The sequence below is a fragment of the Toxoplasma gondii genome, chromosome VI (assembly GCF_000006565.2).
Source record: "Toxoplasma gondii ME49 chromosome VI, whole genome shotgun sequence".
Taxonomy (NCBI): Eukaryota; Apicomplexa; class Conoidasida; order Eucoccidiorida; family Sarcocystidae; genus Toxoplasma; species Toxoplasma gondii.
The window spans coordinates 2,852,268-2,871,976 of record NC_031473.1 but is presented as its reverse complement, the minus strand read 5'-3'; the positions used below and the strand labels follow the sequence as shown (position 1 = coordinate 2,871,976).

The following is a 19,709-nucleotide window of genomic DNA, read 5'->3' as shown; positions in this document are numbered from 1 at the left end:
GTTTTCGCTAACAGAAGCCACGACCGCAGTTTTTGTTTCAAAAATGGGGGCCCTCGGGAGGGGCGAAGTGTGCAGAAAAAAGCGGTGGAAAAAAACCCATGTCGCTCCGTTAGCCTTGGGGGGGGGGACTCGCCGCTGCACGGTAAAAAGCTCTTCTGCGCTCGTGCAGGGTTTTCGAAAATGTCAAGGAAGCGTCACTGTTTGCAGGCTTCTTGTCACACACGAACGTCCCCCTTTCTAACATTTTCACCGACTGTTCCTCTCGTCTGCTCGGCCGCCTGTCGCGCCTCTCCAATGCATGTGCCGTTGCGCGCCACATTTTTTTTCAACGCTGTTATCCTCGTCCGCTGGTATGTCTTTCTGCCTGTGTCTTTTTGTCGAGGCTTTCGACGCGACAGTGCAACGGCCGATCACGAACTGGGGACACCACTAGGAAGACGGATTGTTTTTCTCAGCAAACATCAACTGCCGTGCGTGTTCCGCGCACCAGCCCACTGAGCAAAACCACCCGGTCTTCTTTACAGCAAACTCGGTTCTAAGTTGCAAACGGCGGGGCGTTAACAGGTGGTTTCCTTTATTTTACGAACAACCTTAAATCTAACCTGAAACGCATGAGTAGCGAATTCGTTCCTGATGAGAGACGCACTGAGTAGGTCTAACGAAGCTGCTGATACTGCCGTACCTACGCTGAAGTCAGCGTACGATGCTAGTGGGGGTAAGAGCTACCTGGTCTCTTCACGAAAAACGCACCGGACAACATGGAGTTTGAGATTGATAGGCTTTTCGAGAGGCAACCTGAAAGCCGTCTACAGTTCGCGCAGCGGCGGGTGGATGACCAGCCCACTGACCGCTGGGCACAGAAGCTTCTAAATTTTAAAATAGCAGAGCACCTGGATTACTCAGTCAGGATGGGGCAGGCGTTTTGCTCGAGAAGGGCAAATAATCTCGTTTCATGCGCCATCTTTGAATCAAGAAACTGTGCGTACAGCAGCCGACTCGGTCGGACTTCCAGAAGTACGGGACAGCGTGCCCCATATGGAAAAAATCATAATTCAAAAAGAAAAAAGAGGACACAACACAGAATGAGTCACCTCGTTTTCCTAATCGCCCCGCACAGACAAAAAAAGAGCGTTTTGCTCGCGACTGCTCGTTTGACTGAGTGCGTACATCATTATGTCTTCTCTATTCACGAATATGGATTTGGTATTGGGGTAAAATACCACACACGTGACAAGCACACCCTGACAGGCTCGGGCAATTGCGTCGGCTGGTGTAAGTAGAACCGGCTGTCGATAGAGAAAGCAAATGCTCTAACAAAAGGCAGGCTGCCTGGTTTCTGTCGCTGCTGAGGGAGCGTTGTACTTGACAAAAGAACACACTAGCGGAACAAACTTGCCATACACAAGAAATCAAAGTCACACAGTCCACACAGAGGCACAGGCTGCGTGGCATCAAAAAAAGAACTTGCCTTCGGCTGTGACCATATCTGATTTCTTGATTTACCCTCTCCAATTCCTCCCATGCCATTTCGAACTGATGCGGCAATCGCCGCTGCAGCCTCATCCTTCATTGTTCGGTTTCTTGACCTGTAGTCACCATTTCCCCCCCCCCCCTTCACTGACGTTCCGCTACTTCCGGCCTGGAACTTTGCCATTTTTGTTCAAGGTTCGGCTGTTCAGCCGTGCCACTCTACCCCCCCGCACAGGGTCCTCGGCTGCTTTCCACCCTTGTAGGCACCGTACTGTTTCCGTGGATCCGGTCTACGCAGTGCCGCGGGTGGCCTTGGTTTCTCTGTCTTCCAAATCGTCACATATTTCCTTGACAACCGCGGCAAAACCATCCTGGTCATTGGACAGGGTGACGAACTTGGCTGCTTCCTTCGCGCTTTCGCATCCGTTCGCCACGCAGACCGACAGGTCTACGTGTCGGAGCATTTCGAGGTCGTTTTCGCTGTCGCCTAGCGCGACCACTTCCGCTTTGGTGATGTTCATGCTGGCGAACAAAATGTCCAGACCTTTCGCCTTGGAAACGCTCTTGGGAATGAACTCCACGTTCCTGGGAATCGGCTGCACGCAGCGGCCGTTCCCGTTCTTGACGAAGCCCTCTAGGAGAGCGCGGAACTCCGTCACTTCCTGCGGACTGCCGTTGAAGGTCAGTTTGCATAAATTCATATTCTTCAAATCGTCGACAGACGGCAGGACGACGGGTTCGCACTCGTCGTACTCATCTTTCGTGTACCACGTGTACGGGTTCTTTTCGCAGCAGAACAATCCCTCTCCCTGGTAGCCGCAGACGCGGTTCACGAGGTTCCGCTCCTCGAGTAGTGAAAAAACTTGTTTCTGCAGCTCCTTGTCAAGGTACTCTGCATGAAGCAGCTTCCCGTCCGACCCGTACACGAGGCATCCGTTCATGTACACGCCCGGAAACGCGTTGGGCATTCCCATTTCTTCGAGAACTGCAGGTCCAATGCAGTGAACCGTGCCGACATGTGGCCGGCCTGTGGCGAACACGCAGGCAATGCCTTTCTGACGAAGCCGCGCGCAAGCCGCCACATTTGCCCTTGATACAAGGTGGTCAGAATTGAGCAAAGTGCCGTCCAGATCTGTGACCACAGCACGGATCGGAATTCCCCGATCACCAAAGCATGAGCGGGAGAAATATTTCTCTCTGCCCACGGGACCAGATGTGCAAGACGAAGAGCAGAAAGACGCCATTGCGACCAGAGAAAACGGAAGGGCGGGACACGACTGTGGTGGAGTAACGGCGTTACGCAAAGAACCACACCGGTCGGAATGTGGTGGCACCAGGCGCGGGCGTTGCAGCGTACGAATGGCGCTGTTGAGTTGACGTGGCAAACCGGAACAAACAGACGAGAGAGTGCACATCTCGTCGGACAAGAAGCCGACAAGAAAATCTTCCCACAAATGCAGAGAAAAAAAACCACGGAAGCCGCCGGAAAGTGAATTGACACGCCGCTTCCAGTTTCGGCCAAGCACCCGCCAGCGCGTTTCGGGACGATGTGAAATCTGTGGCAAGGGGAGAGAGAAAAACACTAGGAGTGGACTTTGCCGCCTTGATGAGGGTGGAGAAAACACGGAAAAGCAGCGCAGGAAGGCTCGAGAGACGCGAAGATCGCCAGGGGAATTAACCAGCTGCTAGCTCGACGCAAACTTTTCCCCGCCACTGCGAAAAGAGGGCATGTCTCGTATCGGCAACCGGGAGACGAGCCTTGTCGCGGTTTGGTGAACGCACCGAAGTCAAAACAGAAACCCAACACAGACAGAGGGAATAGCAAATGACCATCGATTCGATAGAAAACAAATTAATGAGCGAGTCTGTCGCTCCAAGGTGGGGTAAATCCGACAGTACAAGCCGCCAGCAGCAGAGGTTGGGAGGCGACGGTTGACTGCAAAAGATGAGGGGGTATTGTCTGTTGTACTCGTAGTTCCACTAGCCACCAGTGAGGAGACAGTAGCCAGACCTCAGTGCACTATATTTTTCAATGCACCGACGACGTGGAATCTTGCTTAAATGCGTGGTCCTTGCAATACTGTGGTAACGCTACTGACTTCGCTTCGTTGTCAAGGGGGTTTTGTCGACTTGCATGACAAGCAATCATTAAAACCAGAGAGTTTCTGCATTCGTCCTGGAGAGTGAGGAACTCATGAGTGGTACGAAGCCTGCGGAATAACTACGGTCGAAGTCCTGCAACTTCTGTGCATGTTTTCGACCTTTCAAAACACTTGTTTTTTGCCCGTTTTCACGAGGCCGGTTGGCATCACTGTTACATGCACAAGGGTGTGTACATTCGGGACGCGCCTTTTCGCCATGGATTTTTGTGGCTCAACGAAAGGGACAAAAGGGGTAGAACCGCGATGACGCTGCCTCTGTCTCGGAAGTATACGATACCAGGCTTACTGTACTGATTGGTGGTGTGCTGCCCATCCTGAGCACGAGGTAACACACTCGTTGTTTTTTAATAGTTTCACCACTTCAGTTCGGCTTGTCGAACTCAAGATTTTACACGGGCCTGGCATTGTATATATAAAAAGATAACGAAGAGGAAGCCATGAGAGGAGAGGAAAATGGGAGTATCGCCGTGGAACATTTTGCAAAAGGGCGTTCAACAAATGCACCTTATCGTTCTCTGCAGCTACATGCTCGATCTAGATGTGCAACAGATAGGATTGGATTTTCCGTTAATTTGAACTTATGGTGTCAGAATGTAGGAATTGCGTGTGGGCAAACAAAGTGTGGTTTCAAGTGAAGATGCCTTAACGGGATACCGGGATTGGGCGTTACCCGAGCCGCGGGAAGAAACGCAAGTCGAAACGACACTGATGTCCTGATCTTCCTGCGCTGTCAAACAGAATGAGCACTTCGAAGCAAAAAGGGCCAGGACTGTGTGAAACATTTCAGCGCGTGCTCACCTCCCAGCTGCAAATAGGTGTCCCCTCTTTCCAGCATCGTATGTCCACATATAACCAGCCAGCTACAACGTGGTGGCAGCAACACATCCAGCCTTTCAGGGAAACAAGATACTGCTTGGACGAAGAAAGGCACACGCGCCGTTTAGATTCGCGGGTCACTTTTTCGCGAGACTGTGCTAGTTGCAGCGACCGACTGCGAAGCCAAATTCCAGTGCCTTGCTGTCGCACAGATGTGCTGGAATTCGGAAGAATTGAGGCGTCGACGATGGGTTTTTCGAGTGTGCCACACACCCCTTTTGTGCAGCAGGAATTCCCGACGCCTAGTAGTAGATTGCACGAAGTCTGTTGAAAATGGCAACCCTGCACGAAAAGGAAACTCCCAACATGTTTCTTCTGTATCCCAGCGATTCCTTTGAACCAAATTTACGGTTTCCGCCAACAACAGACACCGCCAGATTTCCACCGCAGTTCACATCTGGCTTGGCCTACGGGTGCAGATGACAAGGGCTGTAAGGAAGATATTAGACTCTCAGAGACTCCGACGGATTCTCTAGCCTAATTGCTCGGTCACTGCTCCTCACAAAGTGTATTCGTGTCGCTCCTCTCACAGGCTGGAATGAGAATGCGCCAGCACCACACGGTGACCCTCAAATGGGGCAAGGCGTCTGTGCTGGGTCTCCTGCATTTGAGTGCTGAATTTCCTCCAGTAATTTTGCCATTTCAGTTGAACAGATTCACTGTATCTAAGTCATTAGAGGCAACTTCGCAGAACACCGCAAACATGTTTGATTTCGAATGCGAGTGAACAACACCAGTTCCAATTCTGCACCCTCCCTACCGCAGTTCCCCGGCGGTGTGTAGTTGCCGCACAGTTTTCTAAGTAACGCATAAAGTGGTACGGCCTTCCCGAGAGAAGAACGCAGGATTCCTCAGACGCACCGTGATTGAGAAGAACAGGTGTTTTTTCCTGAACATCGTGAGACAGACATGTGGCGAAATGTGGGGTCACCGCAAGAGTATGGTATCGCTGCATCGGTAGTTTGCCTGCAGAGCGGACCAGCTCCTTGAGAAGCCGGGCCGGAACGCCAAACCTCTTTCTGCAGAGAGACTGTCAGCTGAAGAAACTTCCGGAGAAGCTCCTTGTTCTGGTTGGGCCCCTCTACGTTGCACGTGTCTTGCTGGCGCCACTGACAGGTGACACACGTGACCGCGGAGAGGTGGAACAGGGCCGCGGATATGCAGCTGCGATGTCGCGCGAGTGACAGCGAACCGCATGGTGGAGAGCAGGGGCTGCACAGATGCGAGTCCTTGGCCAAAAGAAGTTTCGGGAAACGCTTTTCGTTTGGAAAAGGGGGCTCATTCTTGCAGGAAGAGGGGCAATATCGCCATTTCCAGGTGGCTGTGCTTTTTTTCCCAACCAGGACGACGTCGGATTCGTGCCTCGTGCAACCTGGCTTTTGTGGATCTGGTTCAGCACTGCTTTCGACGGAGACGGCCCACCCGATTCGCCTTCTTTTCGTCAGATTCTTCTGCTTTTGTCCAGTCTTGGTTGTTCCTTCTGAGCCGACAGATGCCCGTAAAGGTTCTTTCCCGGGGAGACAGCTCTCTCCCAGTTTAGCGCACCCAGTCTGGGGATACGGTTTAGTCGTCTGCGTTCTCGCACGTGTGAAAACAGATCGCGTTCCCTGGCGCTGTCTTCCCCGGGGCGTCTCCTGGTTCTCGAGTACCGTTTCTCCTTCCGTCTCTCGTTTCTTCCTGGTCCTTGTCTCTCGGGGCACTTTTCTCAGGCATCGCTGCGCCTCGGACTGGCATCTCAGCATTCCTCCTGTTCTCCCTCGAAGGGACCTTTTTCTGTGGTAAGCGTTTTCCTGGCGACTGTGTGTCCACGGTAAACGAGGGGAAGGGACAACGAATACCGGCGAACCAGCACACAAAGACGCAAAGGTGGTCGTGGAGAAAACGGCCAAACTCTGGTTTCGGCCCAGCTGTTCGTCCCGTCCGTTCGGAATTGCCAGTCTGGCTTCGTTCGTTTTTCTGGCGGTTGCCCAGGTATCCGTACACTGCACCGTCGAGGAAGTACCGATGATCTGTGGCTCTTGCGTTACGCGTCCGGTCCGTCGTTTCTTTCTCGGTTCCCCCTGCACTGCGTCCCGCGCTCTTTTACCACTCTCTCTTCCCGTTTCGGTTCCTTCATCTCCCGTGTGTGCCAGACGAAAGTAGAACTGTGGGCTGTCTTGCCTTTTCACATCTCATTAGGTTGTGTTGTACAGATCCTCCGCAGCAAACGCGTAGGTTTTCGTCCTGCAAAAGGCGCGAACGAAGTGGATTCGCGTTAAAAATCCCCGTTGTACGCTGACTCTGAGTGTAGATCTTTTCTTGCCTGCTGAGTCTGGACGCGCGACACGAGAGGCGTTCTTGTGCACACGGTGTGTCGCCAGTTCCTCATGTGAAAACCTGTTTCTCTGCTTATTCCCGATGCAGGGAGTACCTTTTTCTACCGGATCTTGTCGGTCATGTGTCGCCTGTGTGTGCTGTCTCGCCAAGGAGAGAGTGTTTCTCAACTGCGTACTGTGTTGTTTCCGAAACCTGTCGACTTCGAGGAAGAACGACTTCCGGTGCAACCTCCGTTTCCTCAGTTCCTCGCATTTTGTCTCAGATAGCGGCTAAGACAAGATGGGGAACACTCAGAGTGGACCACAGATCGTGTACAACGTCCCCATTGAGGACCCGGTTCCGGCAGGTACGCTTTCCTCCACACAGGGGCACCTGGAGGTTCACCCGTCGAGCCTTGCAGACTCACACCTTCACGAACAGTTCTTTCAAAGTGGACAAAAGTGGAAACACAGTGAGACCCACACCGCCTTATACTCTCTGCAAATATATACTTATAAATACATATATACCGCAAACAGATGTTCATGTATACATATATATATATATATATATATATATATGTGTTGCATTCATGTGTGAATATATATATATATATATTATCGCATATATATGCATGTATATATAAAATTATATAGATCGTGTATGTGGACTGGCGAAGAAACATGGGTGACAGAAGGAAGTGCTTTTCGGCTCTTTGTCCTTGGAGACTTGTACAAGGATAGAGGCAGGCGGCCCTTTACTTAGGCGCTTCCTTTTGCGTTTGGATGTCAGTTGTCGTAAATCGATGTGAAGTATTGTTGCATGCGTGTGCACCATGAGCTGTTTCTTCCGCAGTCTCTACTTGCACGAGCAGGTGCACTTTTGTGGGTATGTATGGGTTATGGGGGGTGTGTACATGTGAAGAGCAAGCAGCTTTCTGTCTGCAGACGCCTTTGCTCTGTAGCGCCCGCGGACGGTTGCTCGCATGTGGACGCGCGGACGCGCTTAATTCGAATTTTGCGTCTCTCGCATTTTTCAGGAAAGAAAAGAACGTCAATCTACCGCTCGGTCTTCAGCCCAGATGCGATAGTGGACAACTTTGCCGACCGCCCATGTCAGAGCGCGTAAGCTGCTCCCTTTCTTTCCGTTTCTCGTGACTTTCTTCGAATTCCTCTCAGCGTTTCCGCCAGAGGCGATGGGGAACTTCTTTTTGGAACACAGCGCCGTTAGAAGCTCGAACTCCCTTTCATGAGAAGAGACGCATGCTCAGCGTCGCTGGGGACGCCTTGCCTGCGACAGTCGCTGCCGTGAGGCAAAGAACTGGATGTTCTGCCTAACTCTTCGTGGCTAGGAATATATTCCTGTAGATGTTGGAGTACCGTATGGTGTGTTAGAAACCGTCTAGCTTGATGGTGCATTGAGGGATTTTCTGCGGCCTGTTGGGTGCTGCTCTTCTCCTCTGCCTCGTCTACAATGCCCTCCTGGAGGTGTCTGTCTTAACGCACTTTTCGTGTGAGAGATTTCGTTTCTTCTCTCGACGTTTCCTCTCTTCTCTCAGCTGTCTCGGTCCCTCTTGCAGGGGGGGGGCGTATGGACCGTATTAAGGACTCTTCAGACGAGATAGCGCCACGTGTGTTTGGTAGTCTGTGCATGCGCCGTCCACATGCCTCCCCGGGAAACGGGTTGAGGCACTTGAGTTTTTACTTGAGTTCTTGAACCCTGTTCTCTTGTCGACTTGCTGCCCCCGCGGCCTCCCTCGCTGAACCAACGTTTAGTGGATTGTGCCGACTCCACTCGCGAGAACCTGCAGTTCTCCTGAAGCTGAGAGTCAAGGAGGTACACAGGCTGCAGAGAGACTGATTTCGTCGATCTGCGCATCCGAGTTGGCGCAGGCCTCTCGCGTACGTTGGACACTGCCGTTGTAGTGGAGAGCATCTCTTTTCTTGGAGGCGACTCTTTTCTGAAGAAACTGCCGCTTTGCCCACGCCGAGAGTGCGCCCGGGTCGCTCTGTGGTGTGTGTACAGCTGGGACCTGTTTCAGCGCGGTGTTGCCATCTCCGGAGAAAAACGGTGTCTCGGAACTCGCGTGAAGAACGCGGATGGGACACTCGGCCCGTACCAGTGGAAAACGTATCGCGAGGTGAGGAGGGTCTCTTTTTTCGTCGTTTTCTTGCTCCTTGAACCTGTGCGGGAGGAAGGTCTTTGGCTGGACGCACATGAGCTGAGATACGGAAAAATTTACAAATGCACGTTGAAGGTGTGAGCTGTGCCTGTTGACTCGCATGATCGATTTCCTCTGAACAAATCTTCAATGAAGGTCTTTCGTGAAAAAAGTCGACGACGCGCGTCTCGTCGTACGAGACATCTTGGGCTTCGTCATGCTTCTGTCACGTTTTTCTGTCGACTCCAGAGTGTCTCTTCAAGAGCCACAGCGCGTTCTGTTCTTTTTTCTTGTTGCCTCTCTTCTCGCCTTCTCCCAGATGACTATGTGAGATTCGAATGTCAAATGTTCATTCGTGAACATATCAAGACTGGAAGTGCAGTCCGTGAGTGGGTGACTCCTCGGTGCAGACTGAGACCTCTTTTGTCATAGTTCGTCGTACTGCGTCAGCGGAAGAATACATTTTTCGCGAGAAGGAAGCATCGGCGTCTCAGAAGCCGCTGCTTCCTTCTGTACAGACAAAAGGTGGTACAGATCTGGGTTTTCGTGGTCTTGGTGTGATACGCGGTCTGCGGAGTACAGAGAGTCATGAACCTCTGTATCTGAACTGTCAGAACAGTCACTCAGTGGACTCCTAACGATTCTCCACTGCTGAAGTAGATGAAGCCTAGTTTACGACCTCTTCCAGAAGACGAGACGAAACGCAGCGAAGCTCTTGAATGCGTTTGTCGTCAGCTGCTACCGCTCCGTGCTCCTTTCTTTCTCGCCTCCCCATTTCGACAGAGGCACAAGGTCCCCCGTTTTCCGCGTTTTCAGGTGGAGCAGCTGGCTCTCGAAGTGGGAAGTGGCATCTTGAGTCTTCCAGACGCAGCTCCCAAGCTTCACTTCGAAGAAGAAACTTTTCAGCAGGACATGCGCTTCCTCGCTTTCTACAGCAAGAACAGAGAAGAGTGGGCGATCTGCGAGCAAGCGTGTATGTCTTTCACCGATGCGACAACGGAGGTGTTTCCTCGAAAAGGATTCCGCCCATCCTGCAGGGGTAGAGACCCTGCGCTCTGACCAGCTGGCCAGAGTCCGGGATGTTCCTTGTTCGTGTAAATCGTGCATGCGGCCGAGAGGAATCCGAGTCAAAAATGTGAACAAGTGTGTGCACTGATTTCTCGTTGAACCGCCCAAGTTCAGTTCGATTCATCAGCACCAGTCACCCATACATTCTTCAGTGTCTTCATTTTGGTAGGCGCTCGATCATTTTCGCTCTCCGGGGTTCTCTTCCGTGAATTGGGTTCTGGACCATCTGCAGGACTTGCATGGGAAGTGGAATAGAACGCGTTCTCACTGGCCCTGAGACGCCTGTGTTCCTGAATGTTTATTTGTCGTAGTGAACAAGAAATCAACAAATACGCGTCTGATCCTTCTTTTCGAAGTCAAAATTTTCTCCGGAGAGTCTGCGACGGAGAAAGAGAACAGCACACAAGGGTGCGTTGGAGAAGAAGTTCCGGCACTCAGTCTTCTCGTGCTGCCAATGCATGCAACGACGTTCAAGTTAAACAAGGCCTCCGCCTCTCCCAGTCTTTGTCTTCCCCATCAGTTAGTGTTTTTTCTTCCCGTGTTTTTCTAGCTGGTTTCTTTCCTTGCCTCTTTTTCATCCGTGGCTTTCTCGCGTTTGTCTTGTTCCTTTCGTGTCTCTCTCATCTTTCCTTTCCCTCACCCGTTGTCGGTCTCCCGTTGGGCCTTTCTGAGTTTCGTCTGCACTCCAAACGCGTGATTTGGTTTTCTTTTCTTTGCAGGCAATGCGTACGGCATCACGATTGTGCCCTTGTACGACACACTGGGACCTGAGAGCACAGCGTTTATTTTGGCGCAGACTCGACTTCGTTCTGTCGTGGCTTCTGAGGAGTGCGCGCGGCGTCTGCTGGACTCAATCGAAGCGGCAAAAAGTTCTCTCGCTGGAGAACCTGAAGAAGCCGTGAACGCTTCTCGCGTGACGCCTGAAACTTCAGAGGACGCCGCAGAGCAAACCACCGAAGGAGCAGGCAAAGAAGAAGCGACGGAGACAGCAGGAAGAGAAGAAGGAAAGAAGGCGGTGGCGGAGTTGAAGGCAGGAGAAAGCAAGGCAGAGAAGGAAGAGATCTTTGTCAAGTATCTCTTTCTCATGGATGACCCAGGAGCACCTGCAAAAGACTTGCTTGACCAAGCGACAAAGCTGGGAATCCAAGTTTTCACTTGGCGTCATTTACTCGAAAAGGCATGTCGAGCTTCGTCAGGACAGCATCTACCAGGCTTCGAGAAACGTTTGAAACGTTGATTAAATGGCCCCTAGAGGCACAGACAAACGGGAAAGCAGGTCCATACCGAATAGACACGAAGTCAGAGTCAGTAGTCATAAAGAACGTGGTTGAATCTCTCAAGGGTCTCCTCCTACGCAGTTACTTGCGAGGCCAACCGAGGCGCCAATGCAGAGAGTTACCGTCCGTTTTCGTGTTTGAACGAGGGAGGAGAAAACGGCATTTTCGCCTCCCACCTGCGCATTCCTTCGAGTCCAGAGAAAAACAGACGAACGAGAGAACAGTAGACGCGGACTGGCTTTCGCTTTATCAGATAGACGTCGGGGTGAAGAACAGTGTCGTAAGGGCGTCTTCCGTGCAGCGACATTTCCTTCGAGGTCCGTTCGGGGAACTCTGGGCGAACGAAGACTTAGCGGCAAAACTTTGTGCAACTGAAAAGAACTCTAGACTGTTGCGCAGCAAAGGCTCAGACTGGGACTTGTTTCTAGGGAAAAAGAGACGCGAAGTGTAGAGTTCTGCCCAGAAACCAGCGGCGCCGTAGGCCTACATTTATAAAGGAGATTGTTTTGCTTTTCAGGGAAAAGAAAATCTTATTCCGCTCACGGATGACGTTGTCGCTAAATTGTCTACAGTGAGCACCGTCTGCTACACCTCAGGTGAGCTCGGGATTCGAAAGTGAGACCTCTCTGCTGTTTCCTTTGTTGTCGTTCTCTCTATCACATTCTCTATCTTCTCCTACTGTCTCTCTGTCTTGTCTCACTTTCTCTCTCTCCACTTCCTCGCTCTTTTCTCATTTCCTCTCGCTTCCTTTCTATGCCTTCTCTTTCCTCTGTCTTATTCCCCTCTGCGTCACGAGTTCGTTTTCTGCTCTTTCGTTTCCTTTTTTGCGGTGTTTGTTTTTTTTCCGTCTCGAACTCTTTGAGAAGCATTTCCTCGGGGTCTCAGTGGACATTTGTGTCCTCCAGCGGATTTTTTGCTTTCCTCAGGCACGACAAGCAGACCCAAGGGGGTGCTCATGTCACATGGGAACTTCGTCGCGACAATTGCCGGAGCTGTGCGCGGACGTAAGCGACAAAAGACTTCTCACGAATTCGAGTTTTTCATCCGTTCGCGACGAGCTTCCAGTATCTCGATGTGAAGAAAAACAGGAATGTCAAGTCGCTGTTTCTTCTACTGTTTATATTTCCTGCCTTTACCTTTCTTTCGCGTTTTGTAGTTGTCTCTGTCTCTGTCCCATCGTTCTATCTTCAGCTGTCTCTGTCTCTCCTTTCGTTCTCCCTCCTTGCTTCTGTTCTTCTCCCTTTCCTTCTCCTGTTCTCTTTTCTCCCTTTCCTTCTCTGTTCTCTTCTCCGCGGGAACGAAGACGCAGAGAGACGCCTTCTTTGCGTTTTTCGCCTGGCATTCGTTTTCTTTTCAGCGCTGACAGTCCCGTCGATGGCTTTGCACCCAGAGGACACGTATCTTTCTTATCTTCCTCTCGCCCACGTTTACGAACGGTCTCTGCAGAACATTCTGTTCTCTCTCGGCGGCTCTGTCGGATTTTACGGGGGCGTAAGAAGAAGAAACAATTCAACAGTGCTTCTATCGTAGCGAGACCTCGCGACCAGCAACTTTGCATGCAGGGGATCTGTGACAGAACTCGTTTTCGTGATTTTTGTCTGTTTTAAGTACCCGGTTACCTTTCCCCAAAACTGGCAAACCAGACCACTCGAGACACTGTGGAGAACTGCATGCGACCGAGACGAAATTTGATTTTGAAGTTCACGGGGCGTGCGCGTCAGAGACTGGATCTAGTTCGACAGCTTCCTTCTCTGTTTCGTCTTTTTTCTCTGTCGTCCTTCCTGCGAGAACGACGAAGAAAAAGACTGAGAGCAGAAGCTCCGAGAAGCACCGAAGGAAGACCTTAGACTTTGCGAGAAAAACGGAGACACTGGGAGAAGAACGACCGTTTTTTCTCCGTTTTCTGGAGCTGTGCGTGGTTTTTCTGCTCTGCAACGAAGAAACCTTTTATTCTTTTGTTGTATTTCCCCGACCAGAATACTCTGAAGTTGCTGGACGACATGCAAACGTTGGAGCCTGCCGTCTTCAGCAGGTGAGTTTTTTCTTTTTTCTCTCCTTTTCCCCCCTCTTTTCTCCTCTTTTTTCTCTGTTTTTCTTCCCGTTTCCCCTCGCTTCTCTCTTGGTTGAGCATTCGTTTGAAGGAGCGTTTTACACTGCATCAGGTGCGTTTGTTTTCTCTCTCCCACAAGCACCGTGTCACTTGAAATATAGTAGAGTCACAACTCGTTCAGACTGCCGTTCGGAGGGAAACTCCGAAAAAGCGCAGACCGCCGTACAATTGGTCGAAGGAAGACCTGTACAGTCACGCCACGTCGCTGTCGGTGCAGTCTCAAGAACAACTTCAGCCAGAGTATTCAGAGTTAGGCATTTGTGTAAAAGTCAGCGGCTCCTGCCTGTTTGTTGACTTCGAGAGAGTCTCACACGCAAAAGAGGCCGATCTCTTGACATGGCGAAAGATTCTTCCTCTGACGGTGTCTTCACAAAGACGCCGCATTCTAAACCCGTTCGTTGTTTCCTTCAGTGTCCCGCGACTCTTCAACCGAATCCACGACCGCGTTCTGGACAGCGTGAGAGACAAGTCGACTGTCGCTCAAACGCTTTTCAATCAAGGCAAGTTTCCAAAATGTGCAAGGCAGAGCAGCCAGCTTTTAGCAGAGCACCCTCACACGGAATCCACTTTGCTCTTCCAGACAATCCATGGGTCGACTCTGTCAGTCGGCTTCATCAACGAGAGGTCTTAATGACGCTTCTGAGGAACGGGAAATATACTGGAGTGTTGTCTCGGAAGGCCCCACAGGACACAACTGAATCTTTTCTTCTTTCTATTCTCTCCTCTTCTTTCCTCTTCTTCATTCTCTCTTCGTTCTTCCTTGTTCTTCCTTTTGCCGCCTGCATTGCCTCTCCTTTTGTCTCTTTTTTTTCCTTGTGTGTTCTTTTATGGTCGTCTGCTTCCCTACCTCTCCTCCAAGTACCATTCTCCTCGTGTTTTTTCGTTTTTCCTAGGTGATTTTCTTTTGCTTTTGTCTCACTTCTTCTCTGTAGGAATGACCACGAAGATCCGCAAGATCAGGGCCACTGGATCTCCTGTTCACGCCATGTGGGACAAGGTGAGGAGAGAAATTGAGGTAGATGTGTGCACACCATGTTTTTCCTCACTTCCAATGTTGAAGTCGTCGCTGCCTTTCTTTCTGTCTTTCTTCTTAGCTTGTCTTCAACAAGACAAAAGTTCTGCTAGGATCCAAGCTGCGCTACATGCTCGTCGGCTCTGCTCCTCTCGATGTGTCTGTACACGAGAAGATCGAAGCTCTATTCAGCACTCCTGTCGTCGAGGTAAGTATCACAACTGCGTTGTTCTTATCCCCTTTCCTCGGTCTCTTCCTGTTCTCCTCTGTTTTGTATCTTCCTCGCTGTCTCATCTCTTTCTCCCCTTTTTCTCCCTCTTGAATCTCTTCCCTCTTCTTCCCTATCCCCGTCTCGCTCTTCTTCGTGTCTGCCTGTTTGGCACCCTCGATCCGTCTGTTTCCTTGTTTCTTTCTGTAGGGGTACGGCATGACGGAGACGATGGCCGCTTCGTTTATCTCCATAGCTGGAGAGAACACTGCAGGGCACATTGGCGGGTGTTGCCCGTGCGTCGAGTTTTGTTTGTTCGACATTAGCGATGAGATGCCTCAGCACCGAATCGACGATCCGGAGCACCCTGCAGGCGAACTCTGTCTGCGCGGCCCGACGATCACTCCAGGCTACTTCAGGAATCGAGAAGAAACTGAAAAAGCTTTCGACCAAGATGGCTGGCTGCACTCGGGGGACGTCGCCGTCATCGTCCCCGGATCCAACGCAGTGAAAATCATCGACAGAAAGAAGAACATTTTTAAGCTCGCACAGGCAAGCCACACCGGGAAGAAGAAGTCACACGACACGCTAGAGAAAAAGATATCGTTGCTAGGCTCTGCGGGGATCGCTGTGGGTCCTTACTCCACATTGAGTGGCTGTATCACAGGGGAGGCGGGGCGCCGACGCAGGCATCGGAGAAAGAGGAAAGCAAGAGAGAGAAACATGAGAGGAACAAGAAGATGGAGACAGAAGTAGAGGAAGAGAGAGAGGAGTACAGCAATGGAGAAGAAGAGAGATAGACGGGAGTTGAAGAGTGAAGAGGAGGGGACAAGGAAAGAGGAGAGACGACATGGACAAGGACAGGGAAGGAAGAAAAAGGGAAAAGGGAGAGACGGCGAGGATGACGAGAAGAGGAAGAAAAAAGAGACATGATTTTGATGGGGAGCTGGGGAGCTGAGAGAGAGCGTGATTTTGCTTGAGCAGAAACTCGATTTTATGTTTTCAGGGAGAATATGTGTCGCCAGAAAAAATCGAAAATGTCTACATTCAAGCTCCTCTCGTCGCCCAAGCCTTCGTCACTGGCTACTCCTCTCAAGTAGGCGTGTGCCTTGGTGTCTGCCGAGGTTGACGAAACTTTTTCCTACCGATCGCGCTCATCTTGCGCGCTGGAATGCCGGTGTTTGATCGGGTTTTCTTTTTTCGAAAATCATGACTCCAGTGTCGAGTTTCCTCATCTCTCTTTATCCGTCCCTCGTCTCTATCCACCTCTGTAGCCTTTCTGTCGCCCTCTTTGTGTCTTGTAGCCTCTCTTCTCCCTGCTTTGTGTCATTCTCTGTCCGCATCGGATTTGTCCGTTTCTCTGCGTTCCTGAGATGTACGGGTCAGGCGTGAGCGCTGAAGACTTCCGCCGGCATCTTTGATTCACGCCGAAAAACTGGGGCTTCCTGCGTTAACCCGTATATAAGCCGAACCGCGTTCTTGGCGCGTCTCGCTCGTTTGTAGTGCCTCTCAGGCGTCTGTGGTTTCGCTTCACGGATTTCCGGAAGATACCCGCTTTGACTCCTTTTTGTCTTTTCCTCAGTCTTGCTTGGTGGCCATCATCGTGCCCGATGCAGAGAAGGCCGAGAAGTGGGCGGTGCAGCGGAAGCTCGCCGACACAAGTTTGGAGACTGTCTGTACACTCCCCGAGTTCCACCGGGCAGTAACGGAGAGCATGGCGGCTGTTGCGAAGGAACATCAGTTGAAAGGATTCGAAGTTGTGAAGCACTTCCGCCTCGTCAGCGAGCCTTTTTCGATTGAAAACGAGTTGCTGACTCCGACCATGAAAATCAAACGCTACGTTGCCAAAGAGGTAAGAACGTGTGGAATAAGGGGGGAAGAAGGTCACCTCGTGGATGGTGCGAACATTTTTCTGGATTTCCAGAGTGCGCCGCGCGCTTGCGAGCGTGCAGTTCGCTCCCGTTCGACCTCAGGCTTTTCGGACGCACCTGGGTCGTGTGCGAGGCTCGCGATTCTGCCCTGGCAGTAAAAGCAATGTTTCCCTTCATTATCGAGGAAAATTGGGAACGACCAAGATGAGAAGTCCTTCTGAAAGAAACTGACTTCTTCGCAGTCATTTCTGAACCAAATACACTTGACACGTGTTCACGTGCAATTACATACATGTACGTATAAATATAAATATATATATATATATATATACGTATATATATTTGTACTGGGCATGTAAGCTTGAAGCGAATTCTGTGCATGTATCTGTATAGAGTTGTGCGTGACTATATGATCTAAATGTTCACTGGCATATATGATGTCAGTGTACATTGGATTTTATGACATGAACAGGCGTAAATACTTGAAGATGAGTGCAGAGCTGGAACGTGTAGATGTGCGTGTCGTTGCGGATATGAACGAACTAACTGAGAGTCGGAAGCCAGGGGCTGCTCTTTTCTCCTCGTGTGACTGAAGAGCTGAGAGACTCTTCGGGGCTGATCCACTGTAAAGGGTGCAGGACCGAGAGTGCAAAGAAGCGCACATGCAAGAGACGACTTTCTGTAAGCCTTCTGCAGAACCTTTGCTGCCTCCGGGAGTTTACTCTTGCCTGCAATCCGACAGCAAGCTGCGGCAATTGCTGTATGCGTTGTTGACCAAGGACGTTTTTCCAGACCTTTGTGCAACCTGGGATGTCTCCATCGTGAAGCTTTTTGAACGTGTGTGCATGCAGTTTTTCGCCAAGGAGATCGACGCCCTTTATTCGGAGATGGAGACGGAGAGAGCGAAGGCGATTTAGTCCCGTTTCCGTTCATTCGACGATTTCATGTTTGACTGGCAAGACGCAGGCCTTCACTCTTTTTTCCTGAGAGAAGGAAGGGGGAAAAAGCATCGTGCCACTCGCGCCTCTCTCCTCTTCTCCACCTTCTGTTTTCCTTTCCACGCTCTGCTTCTCATTTGCTCTGTCGGCGAGTGTTTGCTTAGAAAAGGAGACAGGAGGTCTTTTGTAGCGAAGAGGGGACGGGGACAGGAGAAGAGAGCAGATTTCACAGGGCGAAGAGGACAGAAGTGATCGGGACAGCTTCTTAGAAAAGACGAGAGGCAGGAAAGAGGCGCGACGCAGAGACACACGAGAGCTGCAATGATGGGACGGCAAACGGTGGTAAGCAAGAGGGCGACGGCGAAGAACGAACTCGCAGCGTTTGCCCACGAGGAAGGGAGATTCCTCTGAGCTGAAGAGAAGCAACAGGGAAGATGCGATGCAAGTGCCATGCAGAACTTCAGAATTGCCTGCCTACAGTTTCCTTTTCTCCGAGACTCGAAGGAGTCGGTGGCGATCACTCTGGCAGACATAGGGACGCCCACGAGTCTGTGTGCCTCTTCTGATCAATGTAAACACACGTATAGAAATATGCATATACATCTACATATATATATATATATATATATGCATGCATTTGTATGTATACATTAGTGGATTCATTAAACGGAAGTGCGTCGCAGTCCACCTGCAGAATACGTACACAAATGGGATGTCGACCACTAGATTTCTGCGTTGTCGTCTGGGATGCCGTGCGCCTGTTAGCTTCAAACGCATGTGCATGTTTAAGTAAAAAGAGTGCACGTTTGCGGAGAAAGCCGCGCACATTCGGAAGAGTCGAGATTCGGCCTGGGAGCCCGAAGCACGCGAAGATCTTTTTCGTGTTGGCTTGTTTCCTCAATTTTTTTCGTGCACTTTGGAAGTCTTGTGTCGCCGGTGTTTTGCGCTGTGAAGGAAAGAGACAGTGGTGCTTCGGCGCGACCTCTCCCTCCAGCATTTGTTCTCTTTTTTCTCTGGACGTCGACGGTGAGCAGGATCCACACGCCCTTTCCGTTCTTTGTCTCCATATGACACGACAAAAAAGTCGCGTTCACATCCTGTCTTTGCATGTATATACTCAAATATGTATATGCACATTTATACGTATGTATATATATATATATATATATGTATGCATATGTAGAGTTGTGTTTCTCAGTGGCCTGTTAGACGCAACTGGCGGGCTGTGTCAAAGACGGTGGAGATAATTGCGACAATGGGCGATGCCTGGGCCAAAAGAGACGTAGCCGATGGTGTGGTACACTTGCAAGTGGTGAGCTCTGTGTCACTAAGCGGGCACATGTTTCTGGAAAAGGAGTCTTCAGGCATAAATAACAATTGGGTTTCAGTGTTGTAGGTCTCCAGAGGCAAGAGTGACAGTTCACGTGTTGTTTTCGTTGTTTATCTCGGTGTCGTTCGCCCTTGGGAAGAAATGGAAGCAGAGCGAGGAACACCCACGTTGTTTGTATACGCAGTTCGTCTCTCTTTGTCTTGTAAACCGCTTCACGTAAACGCGTGCGCATACGCCTTTCTCTCCGGAGACAGCGGCTTCTCGCTTTTTGTTTGAAACAATAACGCAAACGGGAGAGCACCCCGTGCCCGCGAGAAAATGGGAGCTGCAGCAAAATTTCGGATGCGACCAAACTTACTTTTCCGGAATCGTTTTACATACACGATTCCTTTGCATGTTGAAGAATTGAAGGTGCATGCCAAAGAATTGCGGGTCGTTGTTCGTTCCCAGATGTAGACACAAACTGGCAGTCGTACAAAAAAGCAAGGGAGCAGTTTGACTTCACTGGGGAGAAAACCTGCTCTCATCGCTGGCGGTTCCTACGGTGAACTGGCGCATATTCAGCAAACAGCCCTGTTCGAAATAGCGAGATCAGGAGTGGCACTTGAGAAGGATGTTTCGTTTTTGCATGAGCTGAACAAACGAAAGAGCCCGATACTCCCGAACTGGGCAAAACTCATAAACGCGCTTCAGGAATAGCGCGACTTCCGTACAGCTTTCGTCGCCTTTTTTTCCTAAACATCCAACAGCAACAAAGACACAGACTTGCGGAGAAAAAACATCTTCCCTAGTCCTGCATTTCAAGTTCTATTTTCATTCCCACTTGTAAATGAAGCCCCACTGCACCAAAAAAGAACTAAATCCTCGGACATGGTGCTGAGAGCGCTGTGTAGGTGCTTTTGCTTTGCTGCGAGGCGCCGGACATAACGGT

At 50.6% G+C, this 19,709-nt stretch overlaps 3 protein-coding genes across 3 annotated transcripts; 1 reads left to right on the top strand and 2 right to left on the bottom strand.

Annotated features, from left to right (window-relative positions):
• Positions 1-866: 866 nt before the first annotated feature.
• TGME49_243910 (Cof family hydrolase subfamily protein) lies at positions 867-3,060 on the bottom strand. Its single transcript, XM_002366839.2, has one exon. The coding sequence runs from the start codon at positions 2,883-2,885 to the stop codon at positions 1,761-1,763; it is 1,125 nt and encodes a 374-aa protein (XP_002366880.1). The 5' UTR covers positions 2,886-3,060; the 3' UTR covers positions 867-1,760.
• A 1,355-nt stretch (positions 3,061-4,415) lies between these two features.
• On the bottom strand, positions 4,416-5,405 carry TGME49_243900 (hypothetical protein; the record flags this gene model as incomplete). Its single annotated transcript, XM_018780690.1, has 2 exons — positions 4,416-4,790; positions 5,370-5,405. 2 exons carry the CDS (start codon positions 5,403-5,405, stop codon positions 4,416-4,418), a joined length of 411 nt encoding a protein of 136 aa, XP_018637526.1.
• Positions 5,406-5,785: 380 nt separating this feature from the next.
• On the top strand, positions 5,786-18,352 carry TGME49_243800 (long-chain fatty acid CoA ligase, putative). The gene is made up of 17 exons (XM_018780689.1): positions 5,786-6,286; positions 7,087-7,170; positions 7,843-7,927; positions 8,829-8,943; positions 9,781-9,937; positions 10,752-11,209; positions 11,827-11,905; positions 12,236-12,313; positions 12,667-12,800; positions 13,286-13,341; positions 13,831-13,919; positions 14,352-14,416; positions 14,514-14,639; positions 14,850-15,191; positions 15,646-15,735; positions 16,222-16,491; positions 17,362-18,352. Exons 2-17 carry the CDS (start codon positions 7,104-7,106, stop codon positions 17,425-17,427), a joined length of 2,277 nt encoding a protein of 758 aa, XP_018637525.1. The 5' UTR covers positions 5,786-6,286; positions 7,087-7,103; the 3' UTR covers positions 17,428-18,352.
• The last annotated feature ends 1,357 nt before the right edge of the window (positions 18,353-19,709 follow it).